At 42.5% G+C, this 14,148-nt stretch overlaps 1 protein-coding gene across 1 annotated transcript in view; it reads right to left on the minus strand.

The window, feature by feature from the left end:
- Nucleotides 1-14,148, minus strand: part of myo3b (myosin IIIB) — a 568,489-nt gene that overhangs the window by 146,925 nt on the left and 407,416 nt on the right. The window contains exon 29 of the mRNA XM_060827913.1: nucleotides 1,826-1,903. Within this exon, the coding sequence (XP_060683896.1) occupies nucleotides 1,826-1,903 (78 nt within the window). The remainder of the gene's footprint in view (nucleotides 1-1,825; nucleotides 1,904-14,148) is intronic.

Consider the following 14,148-nt stretch of genomic DNA (forward strand, 5'->3'; position numbering starts at 1 on the left):
CAAACTCCAAACTCCAATGCTCTCTATCTTGGAAATAAGAGAAGTTTAAATCACAACTATTTACATTGCAACTTTCTCAACATTTTCTGGGATGTGGAGACTCAGTCTATCTACTGCTCGGACACAGGCAGTTGTCATTATTACCAAGTATTAAAAGCTTGCATTTTATTTCCAGTATACCCTTTATTTTCCAAAAAGCAACCCCACAGGCTTGCTGTTAGGCATATGTAAAACTAGATCATATGACCCATTTTCATTTCACCTTAAATTAATTGCTAACCCTCAGAACATAACAACTTTCTAAACCTCATAATTGTAACAGTTGCATGCTCGTATTGTTTTAACACCAGTTAAGCCTTTACTACAATACTTTTACTTTTATAAAGGCTTTGTGAGTTTACAACTGCACCACCTATCTACCTACCCCACTATCTACCACATCACCTTTGAGCCACTAGAAATTTACTGGAACTTCTCACTTAACTGCAACTACAGAGAGGGCATGCTTCTTTGTCCTACTCAGGAATATTATAATTAGTGGACATTACAATTACTGACAGGATTATTGCTGGGGGCATTGGGCAGGTCAAAATACTGCTTTATTCCTGTCAGCAGGTGGTGGACTTCAGTAACATTTAGGACCAGATTCATGAGTGTAACTTAACAGTAAAGAAAGTTGGAAAATTCGATCATCTTGATCACAACTCAATTTATGAAGGATAACGGAAACTAGTGACTGTCTTTATTGCCTGAAACATGTAGCAAAGAATGAGATTAAGGTTCTTAAGCTATGAACTTAACTTTGCCATCACATAGGCCTTAAATCAGTTGATGGTTAAAAAAAACTAAAAGTTCAGGGATGCAAGATAACCAAGCAGGTAACACACACCAGGTTATAGTCCAACAGGTTTATTTGGAAGCACTAGCTTTTGAAGCGCTGCTTCTAATCAGGTGGTTGTGGAGCAGAATCATAAGACACAGAATGTATAGCAACAGGATTGCAGTATCATGGAATGTAATATTAAACAAATTTAGCTTAAGAATGCAATCCTGTTGCTATACATTCTGTGTCTTATGATTCTGCTCCACAACCGCCTGATGAAGAAGCAGCGCTTCGAAAGCTAGTGCTTCCAAATAAATCTGTTGGACTATAACCTGGTGTTTTGTGATTTTTAACTTTGTGCACCCCAATCCAACACCAGCACCTCCAAATCATGACTAGCAGGAAACTATATTCAATTTTATTTGAGGGAGGCAGGGATAAAAAATTAGATTTCACATATTCCAAATTTTATACTGACTGCTATAATCAACTTTTCAACCATTTAGTTCTGATAGTAGTGACAGTAAAATCAATCAGGATGTATTTAAATATCCACGTATCATATTCTTTGTCAGGAAAAGAAAATTCTTTGAAACAAGCAGCAGATTTATTGCCATGGTGATGCATTACAATCTACCAAGTCCATGCCTAAATTTAAATGAAATGAAATAAAACTAAATTGCAAACTAATATTTCCTTTGTGCATCAAAATTTCAGTATATATTGCTAAATCCAGCATTATAAATTATTGTGTTTGGCAATTTTTGGTATTTCTGTAGAATGGTTATGGCAGCATTCTTTTATTGTCCTATCCTTATACTCTACAAGAAAACACTGGATACAAAGGATGGCAAATAAATGTAAGTACTGAAATCTGAACATGAAAATGTGCATCACGATAACATCTGAATTTGTGCATGACTAAAGCACTTAGATTGAGTTGCTATCTGCAACATTTTTGGTCAGGGTACGTAAAATGATATTTTCAAGCACTAGCTTTACCTGTTTGAATACAAATGGCAGCTTCTCTTTGAGTTTTCAGTTGCTTGTAGATTTTATGAGCAACGTATCCTCTCCAGGCTAAAAGGAAAGAAATAGGAGAAAGTGAGGACTACAGATGCTGGAAATGAGAGTCAAGAGCCAGAATTTGTATAAAAGCTACAAGATTTACTTGAAAAAATATATTTTTCCCCTGACAAAGCAATTTTTATTCTTGGGTGAGGAAAAGAAGTGAACTAATTTTGTAGTCTGTTTATTTCAAATATACCGTAGATTGTAGCTGTAAGTGGGTCTGGCATTTAAGACAATCCAACATTTCTGACTCCTAAAACTATGTATTTGGATAGTGAGTTAAAAATCACGCAACACCAGGTTATAGTCCAACATGTTTAAATGGAAGCACTAGCTTTTGGAGCTGATGGTGAACCTGTCCTGATGAACCTCCAAAAGCTACTGCTTCCAATTAAACCTGTTGGACTATAACCTGGTGTTGTGTGATTTTTAACTTTGGACACCCTAGTCCACCACTAGCATCTCCAAAGCATGACTCTTTGAATACTGTTATGAAGACATGCCCATATCAAATATTAATTTTATTTCATCTTCTGGAGACAGGCATTGCATTTTTCAAAAAACGTTTTTAACTGAAACAAAAACTCAGACTGAAACTAAAAATGTCTGCCATAATTTGCATTACTATGTAGTCCACATTCCACTTTGCTGAGAGTCGATTGCAGGATCTAAGAAGACCAAATCACAGACAATAATTCCCTGGTGGGGTGTAAACAGCTTCCTTCCTGCCTATCAGAAACAAATATTCACAGTTTCAACCATGCAACAATGAGCCATTCAAAAATTAATTGTTTGGGCAATTGGTCTTGACTTTCTTAAAATGCGAGCTAATCAAAATTACCGTTGGAACAATCAAATGATTGTTAAACATCTGACAGCAAATAGGGAAAAGACATGTGACTAAACAAACCTTGTGTGTGTTTACCAAGGACATAATTTAGTGGAAGACCACAGCAGCTGTGAGAGGAAACTGTTGCTCTTTCTTCTGCAATCTCCTTCAAAGATAGCATCCTGTTCGATGAGTTTAATTATGTTGACATTCCCACAAGTAGGAAATTTTAAAAGAAATTTCCACACCAGCAGTTCCAGAAAATGTAGAAAACATCAGCTATAACCTTAAATATCTGGCTGAATACAAAGACCTTTGGACAGCTGCAGGCAAGGCAGAGAGCGACTTACCATCAATCAAACTTTACTAATCTTCTTTTCTTCCTGAAGTTAAAAATCACACATCACCAGGTTATAGTCCAACAGATTTATTTGGAAGCACTAGCTTTCGGAGCGCTGCTCCTTCATCAGTTATGATTTGGAGATGCTGGTGTTGGACTGGGATGTACAAAGTTACAAATCACACAATACCAGGTGATAGTCCAACAGGTTTAATTGGAAGCACTAGCTTTCGGAGCGTCGCTACCTCATCAGGTGGTTGTGGAGTGCACAATTGTAAGACACAGAATTTATAGCAAAAGTTTACAGTGTGATGTAACTGAAATTATATATTGCAAAATACTTGATTATTCGTAAAGTCTCTCATCTGTTAGAATGACCATGATAGTTTCACTCCCTTTATATGTTCAATTTTGTATCGATGTTGTTACTGTCTCCTTTATTCCATGAGTTCTTACTTTATTCACAAGTCTGTGGTGCAGCACTGTATCACTGTGTACTGTTCTGGTCACCCTGATATAGGAATGATATTATTAAATTGCAGAGGGTTCAGAAAACATTTACCAGGATGTTGCTGTGATGAGAGGGTTTGAGGTCTGAGGAGAGGCTGGATAGGTGGGACTTCTTTCACTGAAACATTGAAGGTTAACGGATGAACTTATGGAGGATTATAAAATCATGGCAGGCATAGATAAGATGAATAGCCAAGATCTTTTTCCTAGGCTGGGGGAGTTCAAAACTAGGGGGCATATTTTAAGGTGTATGAAGAAAGATTTAAAAGTGACCTGAGGGCAACGTTTTCACACAGAGGGTGGTTCATATGTGGAATAAACTGCCAGAAGAAGAGCCGTGCAAGTACAGTTACAATATTTAAAAAACATTTGGCCAGGTCATGAATAGGAAAGGTTTAAAGTGATATTGGCCAAATTCAAGCATATGGGACTAGCTTAGTTTGGCAAAGTTATTTGGCATGGATGAGTTGGACTGAAGGGTCTGTTTCGGTGTTTTATGACTTTATAACGTTTTGGAAGTCATGATAATCTAAGATAGAGGATGGGAAAAAATTGTGATTGTAGAGCTGCTCCTTTTTGAGGTATTTTCAGTGTTGGAGCTGATTTCCTCAAAATCTCGGAACAGTAATTACTGCTTCATAAACTCTTGCATTGTTTTGGAACTTCAGAAAAGAATAGAGATCAAAACCTGTACAGCTGTCTGACGAGGCAGTGAACATTCACTGATGGCTACTTCTGCTGTTTAGATTCAAGTTTTTTTTATTTCAAATATATACTTTATTCATAAAATACTTTGATGATATATACAAGCGGACATGCCATACATATGTAAACATTCCATTTGTTTGCATACCGAAACAGAGTAATCGTTCCTATTTACAGGTCTGTACGATTACATTTTTAGCTGAGGCGTCAGCAGACCCCAAATGACTGCATGAGCCCTGTGTTCTTCTTTAGGCAGGAAGATGTTACACAGTGGTCTTTCCCCACCGCGCCTTGGCGGCAGCTGCCCCAAGCTTCAGCGCATCCCTCAACACGTAGAACTGGACCTTGGAATGTGCCAGTCTGCAACACTCAGTCGGGGTCAACTCCTTCAGCTGGAAGATCAACAGGTTTCGGACCGCCCAGAGAGCGTCCTTCACCGAGTTGATGATCCTCCAGGCACAGTTGATGTTTGTCTCGGTGTGCGTCCCGGGGAACAGGCCGTAGAGCACGGAGTCCCGCTTCACGGCGCTGCTCGGGACGAACCTCGACAAACACCACTGAATTCCTCTCCAGACCTCTTCTGCGTAGGCACATTCCAGAAGGAGGTGTGTGACAGTCTCGTCCCCCCGCAGCCGCTTCGAGGGCAGCGTGCTGTGTGGCAGAGAGTCCGGGCATGCATAAAGGATCTCACAGACAGAGCCCTTCTCACCACCAGCCAAGCCATGTCTTGGTGCTTGTTGGAAAGTTCTGGCGATGAGGCATTCTGCCAAATGGCTTTGACAGTCTGCTCAGAGAACCGCTCGATAGGATCCGCCCTCTCCTTTTCCCGAAGGGTCTCAAGGACACTCTGTGCTGACCACTTCCTGATGGACTTGCGGTCAAAGGTGTTTTTCTTCATAAACTTCTCCACAAAGGACAGGTGATACGGAACGGTCCAACTACTCGGAGAGTTCTGTGGCAGCGAGGCCAGGCCCATCCTTCGCAACACCGGGGACAGGTAGAACCTCAGTACATAGTGACACTTGGTGTTTGCGTACCGGGGATCAACGCACAGCTTGATGCAGCCACACACAAAGGTGGCCATCAGGGTGAGGGTGGCATTGGGTATATTTTTTCCCCCATTGCCCAGATTTTTGTACAGCGAGTCCCTTTGGACCCGGTCCATCTTTGACCTCCATATGAAGATGGCCTGGGTCACTGCAGCGGCACAAGTTCTGGGAATAGGCCAGACCTGTGCCACGTATAATAGCAATGACAGTGCCTCACACCTGATGACCAGGTTTTTTCCTGCGATGGAGAGTGACCGTAGCTTCCATCTGCCCAGTTTCTGCCTCACTTTGCTGATAGGCTCCTCCCAAGACTTGGCGCATGCCCCAGCACCCCCCCGAACCAAATACCCAGCACCTTCAGGTGGTCGGTCCTGACGGTGAAGGGGATAGAGGATTGGTCGGCCCAGTTCCTGAAGAGCATGGCCTCACTCTTGCCTCGACTTACCTTGGCCCCCGAGGCCCGTTCGTACTGGTTACATATGCACATGAGTCTGCGCACGGATCCGAGCAGAAAATGGCAACGTCATCCATGTACAGGGAGGCCTTAAGCTGCAGGCCCCCGCTGCCAGGAATAGTCACCCCTCTCAGGCTCACATCCTTCCTGATGGACTCGGTAAATGGCTCTATGCAGCACACAAACATGGCAGGAGAGAGAGGGCAGCCCTGCCTAACTCCAGATCTGACTGGGAAGCTATCTGATTCCCACCCATTGATTGAGACTGCACTGACAATGTTGTTGTAGAGCAGTCTGATCCAATTGCAGATTCCCTCCCCAAAGCCCATTTTGGAGAGAACATCCCTCATATACCTGTGTGATATCCTGTCAAAGGCTTTCTCCTGGTCCAGGCTGATCAGGCAGGTGTCCAACCATCTGTCCTGCATGTAGGCAATCGCATCCCTGAGGAGTGCGAGACTCTCAGCGATCTTCCTGCCCGGCACAGCACAGGTTTGGTCAGGGTGAATCACCGACCCCAGAGCAGACCTGTCCCGGTTGGCAATTATCTTTGACAAAATTTTGTTATCTGCATTCAACAGTGAGATTGGTCTCCAATTTTTGAGTTCCTCCCTCTCCCCCTTCCACTTGTAGATGAGGGTGATGATGCCTTTCCTCATGGATTCACTCATGTTACCCTGCCTGAAGCATACTGACATACACCTCCAGCAGGTCCTGGCCAATCAAGTCCCACAATCAAGCCATCGCTTCTGGGAGTTTTATTCTTTTTGAAGGACTCGAGTGCCTTGGTCAGCTCGTCCAGAGATAGCGGCTGGTCCAGCCTCTCGTGTGTTCTGTCGTCTAAGACCGAGGACAGGAACGACTGGGAAGCTGCGCTGACGGTCGGCTTTGCGTCATACAGACTGGCATAGAAGGATTTACTGATCCTCATGACGTCAGTCTGAGATGACGTTATCGAGCCATCTTCTTCCTTCAGGCTGCTGAGCACAGAGCTCTCTTTGTGCACCTTCTGGAAGAAGAAACGTGAGCATGTCTCCACCGAGCGGACCCTGGACCGGAAGATTATCTTAGAGGACTCCGAGGCAAAGAGTGAGGTTTGCTGGCCCTTTACCTCCTTGAGGTCCTCCGTGACATTGACCACCATCAGCTGCAGCAGGAGCAGGTTCTGCACACTTTCCTGGAGCTGGGACAGTTTTCCCCACCTCTCTCTCGCCTCCTGAACACCTTTGAGGATGAAGAACCTCTTGATGTTCCCTTTTACTGTTTCCCACCAGTCCGCTGGGGACTCAAAGAGGGGCTTCATGGTTCTCCAACCTGCGTAGTCCCTCTTGAGCTCCTCAATATTTCCTGGGGTCAACAGCTTTGTCTTCAGCTTCCACGTTCCCTTACCAGCCCGCTGCTTGTCCTGTAGGTGACAGTCGGCCAGCAGGAGACAGTGGTCAGAGAAGAACACTGGCTTGTCGTCCGTGGATCTGACCGAGAGCGTTTGGGACACAAACAGGTAATCTATCCTTGAGCGGATAAACCCGTTTGTCCGTGACCAGGTGTATCTACGCTGTGCTCCGTCTGCAGGGGTGCTGAAGATGTTGTGCAGCTTGGCATCTTTTACCGTGTCCATCAGGGCTCTGGATGTGGCGTCCAGTTTACTGTCCCCCCCACCAGATCATCTATCTGCATCAATGATACAGTTGAAGTTTCAAGTATCTCTGGATAATGGAGTTCTTCTAAGAAAAGTAAACTAACAGTGAAATTCAGAGCTGACCTTGGAGAAACCTGCGTGGTGGAGCTCACAGCAGGGGAACTGCTAAGTTGCAAGTTTTAAAAGTGTAATTTACTTTTTTGGGGGAAATCCACAATGGTGAGTAAAATGTGTTTTTATTAATTATTTGTTGTATTCAGATCTGTCTTGATTAAACTTTTAAAAAAATAAGCACTAAGTTAACCTGGAGCAGTGTTTTTTGAGCAGTAAGACTATGCTATTTTCTGGATTTGTAGATTGGAAGGTGCAATAATGGCCTTTAGTAGAGTAATGTGCTCTTTCTGCTGGATGTGGAGATTAGAGAGATTTTCCATGCTTCTGATGAGTATGTCTGCAGGACGTATGTTTGGCTGTGAATCGGATGGAGCAGCAGTTAGAGGCAATGAGAAATTTACAGGAGCTAGAGGGGTGTGATGGATGGCAGTTGCAGGAAGACAGAAAAGCAGCAGATACAGTCGGTAGACGAGTTGCTTCCAGGAAAGGTAGGAGAGGTAGGCAGGTAGTGCAGGAGTCTCCCCTTCTCAAACAGGTTTGCTGTTATGGAAAATGTAGGGGGTGAGGAACTCTCAGGAAATGTAGCACTGACAGCCTGGTGTCTGGTACTGAGACTAGTTCTAATTTAACAAGGGATACATCAGGTTCAAAGCAAACAGTTGTGACAGGGGACTCTAGTCAGAAGCACAGACAGACATTTCTGCAGACAACAACAAGACATCAGAATAATGCGTTGTCTCCCTGGTGCCAGGATTAACGATGTCTCAAAGAGGGTGCAGAGTATTCTCAAAGGGGAGAGGGACCAGCAGGAGGTCATTGTCACATTGGAACTAACGACACAGGAAGAGAAAAGGATGAGATTCTGAGGAGACAATATAAGAGTTAAGTAGGACTTTAAGAAGTAGGTTCTCAAGGGTAGTAATATCTAGAATACTTCAGATGCTATGAGCTAATGAGTAGAAATAGGAAGGTAGAGCAAGTGAATACGTGGCTGATGATCTGGTGCAGGGGAGAAGGATTCACATTTTTGTATCATTGGAATCTTTTCTGGGGTAGAAGTGACCTGGATATGAAGGACAGATTGCACCTGAATTAGAGGGGAACTAATATGCTGGCAGGGAGATTTGCAGGAGCTGTTCAGGAGGATTTAAACTAGTAAGAGTTGGGTGATGGGACCCAGGAGGATAGTATGAGATAGGGCTCACAAATTAAACTGTATTTATTTCAATGCAAGAGATCTAACAGGTAAGGTGGATGAATTCAGGGCATGGTTGCAAATTTGCAATTGGGAGATTGTAGCGATTACTGAGATGTGCCTCAGGGATTGACAGGACTGGCAGCTTAATGTTCCAGGATATAGATGCTATAGGAAGGATGGAAGGGGGGCGGGGGGCAAAAGAATAGGAGGAGGGGTGTTTTTGATGAGGGATAACATTACAGATATACTTAAGGAGGATATTCCTGAGAATACCTCCAGGGAAGTTATTTGGGCAGAACTGAGAAATAAGAAAGGGATAATCATCTTATTGGGATTGTACTGTAGACCTCCCAGGAGTCAGCGTGAAATTGAGAAACATATTTGTAGGGAGATCGCTGTTATGTGTAAGAAGAATAGGCTGGAAATGGTAGGGGATTTTAACTTGCCAAACTAGGACAGTCATAATGTTAAGGGCTTGGATGGAGAGGAATTTGTCAAGTGTGTACGAGAAAAGTTTCAGATTCAGTATGTGGATATACCTACTAGAGAAAGTGAGGTCTGCTTCCTGTTCCTTGGATGCTGCCTGACCTGCTGCGCTTTAACCAGCAACACATTTTCAGCTACTAGAGAAAGTGCAAAACTTGACCTACACTTGGGAAATAAGGCAGGGCAGGTGACTGAGGTATCAGTGAGGGAGCACTTTGGGGCCAGTGACCATAATTCTATTAGTTTTAAAATAGTGATGGAAAAGGATCGAGAAGTTAAAATTCCAAATTGGAGGAAGGCCCAATTTTGAAGGTATTAGACAAGAACTTTCAAAAGTTCTCAACAAGTTCTCCTCCTTTAAGAACATTCAAAGGTTGATTGGGGGGAGGTAAATGGAAGGCTAGAAATGAAAAGCCTTCAAAAATGAGGAAATGAGGGTCCAGAGACAATATGTTCCTGTTAGGGTGTAGGTGTAGGGAATGCTGGATGACTGGAGAAATTGAGGTTTTGGTCAATAGGAATATACTTAAGAGGGAAATCAGATAGGCAAAACAGGGGCATGAGATAGCTTTGGCAAATAGGGTTCAGGGGAATCCAATGGGATTCTAGAAATACGTTAAGAGCAAAAGAGTAATTAGGGACAGCATAGGGCCCCTTAAAGATCAGCAAGGCCACCTATGTGTGGAACCGCAGGAACTGGGAGAGATACTAAACGAATAGTTTGCATCACTGTTTACTGCGGAGAAGGATATGGAAGATAGGGAACTTGGGAGAATAGACACCGAAATTTTGAAAAATATTCATGTTAGAGAGGAGGAGACATTGGATGTCTTAAAATGCTATAGGTGGATATATCCCCAGGACCTGATTAGGTGTTCCCTTGAACTCTGTGGGAAGCTAGGCAAGTGATTGTTGGGTCACTTGCTTAAATATTTATATCATTGTTTGCTGCAGGTGAGGTAACAGAAGACTGCAGGTTGGCTAATGTGGTACCACTATTTAAGAAAGATGGTAAGGAAAAGCCAGGCAATTATAAATCAGTGGACCTGACATCAGTGGTGGGAAAGTTGTTGGAGGGGATTCTGAGGGACAGGATTTACATGTATTTGAAAAGGCAAGGACTGATCAGCGATAGTCAACATGGCTTTGTGCATGACAAATCATATTTCACTAACTTGATTGAGTTTTTTGATGAAGTAACTAAGAGGATTGATGAGGGCAGAGGGGTGGACATGATCTACATGGACTTCAGTAAGGTATTCGCCAAGGTTCCTCATGGAAGACTGGTTAGTAAGGTTAGATCACATGGAATACAGGGAGAGCTAGCCTGTGGTTACAGAACTGGTTTGAAGGTACAAGACAGGGGGTAGTGATGGAGGGTTGCTTTTCAGACTGGTGGCCTGTGATCAGTGGAGTGCCACCAGGATCAGGGCTGCGTCCACTGCTTATCATCATTTATATAAATGATTTGAATATGAACATCAGAGATATGATTAGTATGTTTGCGGATTACACCAAAATTGGAGATGTAGCAGGCAGCACAAGAAAGTTACCTTTGAGTACAACGGGATCTTGATCAAATGGACCACTGAGCCAAGGAGTAGCAGGTGGAGTTTAATTCAGATAAATGTGAGATGTTGCATTTTGGAAAGGCAACTCAGGGCTGGACTTATACACTTCATGGTAAGGTCCTGGGTAGTGTTGCTGAACAAGAAGACCTTGGAGTGCAGGTTCATAGTTCCTTGAAAGTGGAGTCCCAGGTAGACAGAATATTGAAGAAGGCCTTTATTGGTTAGCACATTGGGTAGTCATGTTATGGCTATACAATACATTTAAAAGGCATCTGGATTAGTATATGAATAGGAAGTGCTTAGAGAGATATGGGCCAAATGCTGGCTAATGGGATTTGATCAATTTAGGATATCTGGTCAGCATGGACAGTTGGGTGTGCTGTATAGTTCTATGATTCTATGTATATGACATCAATAATATTACCCTCGTAAATGCTTTCTATTGTCTCCAAAATAAACTCCAGAACATTAGTGAAGTGTGACTTATCCTTAACCCACGTTGGCTCTCATTAACCCACATTTGTTCCTGAGACTATTAACTCTATCCCAAATTATTGTTTCTGGTAGTTTCCAAATCAGCTAAGTCAAAGGCAATAGTTAAGGCAGAACTTTAAAAAATCAACATTGATGGGGAAAAGGTTACATTGGTAGATCCATTGGTTACAATATTTCAAATTTTGCTGGACACAGGAAAGAATCCCTACATCATAGAATCCCAACAGTGTGGAAACAGGCCACTTGTACCAACAAGTCCACACTAACCTTTTGAAGAGTAACCTAGCCAGATCCATTCCCCATTACTCTAGATTTACTCCTAACTAAGGCACCTTAGTCACTACACATCCCTGAACACTATGGGCAGTTTAGCATGGCCAATTCACCTAAACTGCACACTTTTGGAATGTGGGACGAAACTGGAGCTCCCGGAGGAAACCCATGCAGACACAGGGAGAATGTGTAAACTCCACACAGCTGGTCGCCCAGGCTGAAATTGAACCTGAGTTGCAGGCGCTGTGAGGCAGCAGTGCCAGCACTGAGCCACTGTGCCACCCCAGTTTCCAGTGGATTGGAAAATGGATAACAAAACACCCTTATTCAAAAAGGAAGGGAAGCAAAATGTAGGAAATTATAGACCAGTTAGTTTAACATCCATTGTTGGGAAAGTGTTAGAATCAATTATCAATGAAGCAATATTGAGACAGTTGGAAAGTCAAAATGTTATCCATCAGACTCAGCATGGTTGATGAAGGGCAAATCATGTTGACTAATTTGCTTCCAATTAAACCTGTTGGACTATAACCCGATGTTGTGTGATTTTTAACTTTGTACAACCCAGTCCAACATCAGCATCTCCAAATCATGACTAATTTGCTAGCATACTTCAAAGATGTAACAAGCAAAGTCAATAATGGGGATCCTGTAGATGTAATCTATCTGGACTCCCAGAAGGCATTTGTTTTGGTGCCACACAGAAGGTTAATACACAAGGTTGGATCATATGGGATTAGGGGTAATTTATTAGCCTGAATAGATTACTGGCTGATGGACAGAGGACAGAGAATCAGGATAAGTATTTTTTTTCTAAGATGGCAAGATGTAATTAGTGGAGTGCCACAGGTTTCAGTCCTTGGACCCCAAACTACTTACACTCTACATTAATGGCTTTGATACTGGGATAGAGGGGTCTATAGCCAAATTTGCAGACAACACAAAAATAGGCAGGATGGTAAATTGTAATGACGAAATAAGAACCTTACAAATAGATATACATAGATTAGGAGAGTGGGCCAAAATGTGACAGATGGAGTTTAATGTGGGTAAGTGCTAGGTCATGCATTTGGGTCAAAAAAATGGGAAGGTGACATATTATCTTAATGGGGAGAGACTTCCAGGTGTTGTGATGCAGAGAGATCTAGGTACTAGTATGCAGGTACAGCAGATAATAAAGAAAGCGAATAGAATGTTGGATTTTATAGCTAAAGGAATAGAATATAAAGGTAAGGAAGTATTGTTGCAACCATACAAGTTATTGGTGAGACTGCACCTGGAGTATTGTGCGCAGGTTTGGTCCTGTGGAAATTTGCGGAAAGATGTACTGACATTGGAGGCAGTTCAGAGGAGGTTCACTCGATTGATCCCAGATGAAAGGTTTGTTGTAAGAAGAGAGATTGAACAGTTTAGAGCTATACCGTCTGGAATTTAGAAGAATGAGGGAAGATCAAATTTGAATTGAGGTATTCAAAATGATAAAAGGTATGGATAAAATCGAGTGGATGTTTCCTCTTGTGGGACTTTCTAGGACAAAAAGTCATTGTCTTTGGATATGGGGGAGCAAATTCAAAACTACTTCTCCCAAAGGGTTGTGAATCTGTGGAATGTGCTACCCCAGAGTACGGTAGATGCTGGGGCAGTGAGTAAATTTAAGGAGGAGTTAGACAGATTTTTAATTGGTAATGGGTTGAAGGAAAATGAAGAGAAGGCAGGAAAATGGGGGTGAGGAGCACATCAGCCATGATCGAATGGTGGAGCAGATTTTAATGGGCCAAATGGCCTAATTCGGCTCCTCTGTCTTATGAACTTAAAAACATAGAAGTTAAATCAACTGGTCTGCGATTGTTCAGCTTATCTTCACATCCATTTTGAAGATGGGTATAATATCTACAATTCTCCTGCTCTCTCGCACCATCCCAAGATTAAGTCTGTGCCATCACAATTTCTACTCTCACTTCTGTCAGTATTCTCGGATGCATCTCATTTGGTCCCGGTGCCATGTCTACTTTAAGTACAAACAGTTGTCCATCCAGCAGCTTCTCAGAAGGTAACAGCATAATTTCAAGAAGCAGAAGACTGCCAGGCAGCCCACAAAAAACAGATTCATGTACTCAATTAAGTCACACAGAGGAAGTTCCTGGAATTATCAAGTCCAGACACAACAGGTTTATAGTTTCCTTGTTCTGTCAGGATCAAAACAGAATATATGAAAACATTATCAGTTTGGTCTTCTTTTTATCTGTAATCCTCCTTGTACTATTTTAACTTGGAGGGAAACAACATAGCTTCTTCACTCACAGTGATGATGTAATTAAACTCAAATTGACACACTTAAAGAGCACATTGGTTTTGACTGGGTATCTCGGATACCTTCTCAGGTGTTAAAAAGAAAACGCAACAGGAATTGAGAGGATTATAAATTTATAAGGGGCAATGGACAGGGTGAATAGCCAAGGTCTTTTTCCAAGGATAAGGGAATCCAAAACTAGAAGACATAGACTTAAAATGAAAGGGAAAAGACTTTAGAAGGACCAAAGGGGTAACTTTTTCATGCAGAGGGTGGCGCATGTAGGGAACGAACTGCGAGA

The sequence above is a fragment of the Hemiscyllium ocellatum genome, chromosome 7 (assembly GCF_020745735.1).
Source record: "Hemiscyllium ocellatum isolate sHemOce1 chromosome 7, sHemOce1.pat.X.cur, whole genome shotgun sequence".
Taxonomy (NCBI): Eukaryota; Metazoa; Chordata; class Chondrichthyes; order Orectolobiformes; family Hemiscylliidae; genus Hemiscyllium; species Hemiscyllium ocellatum.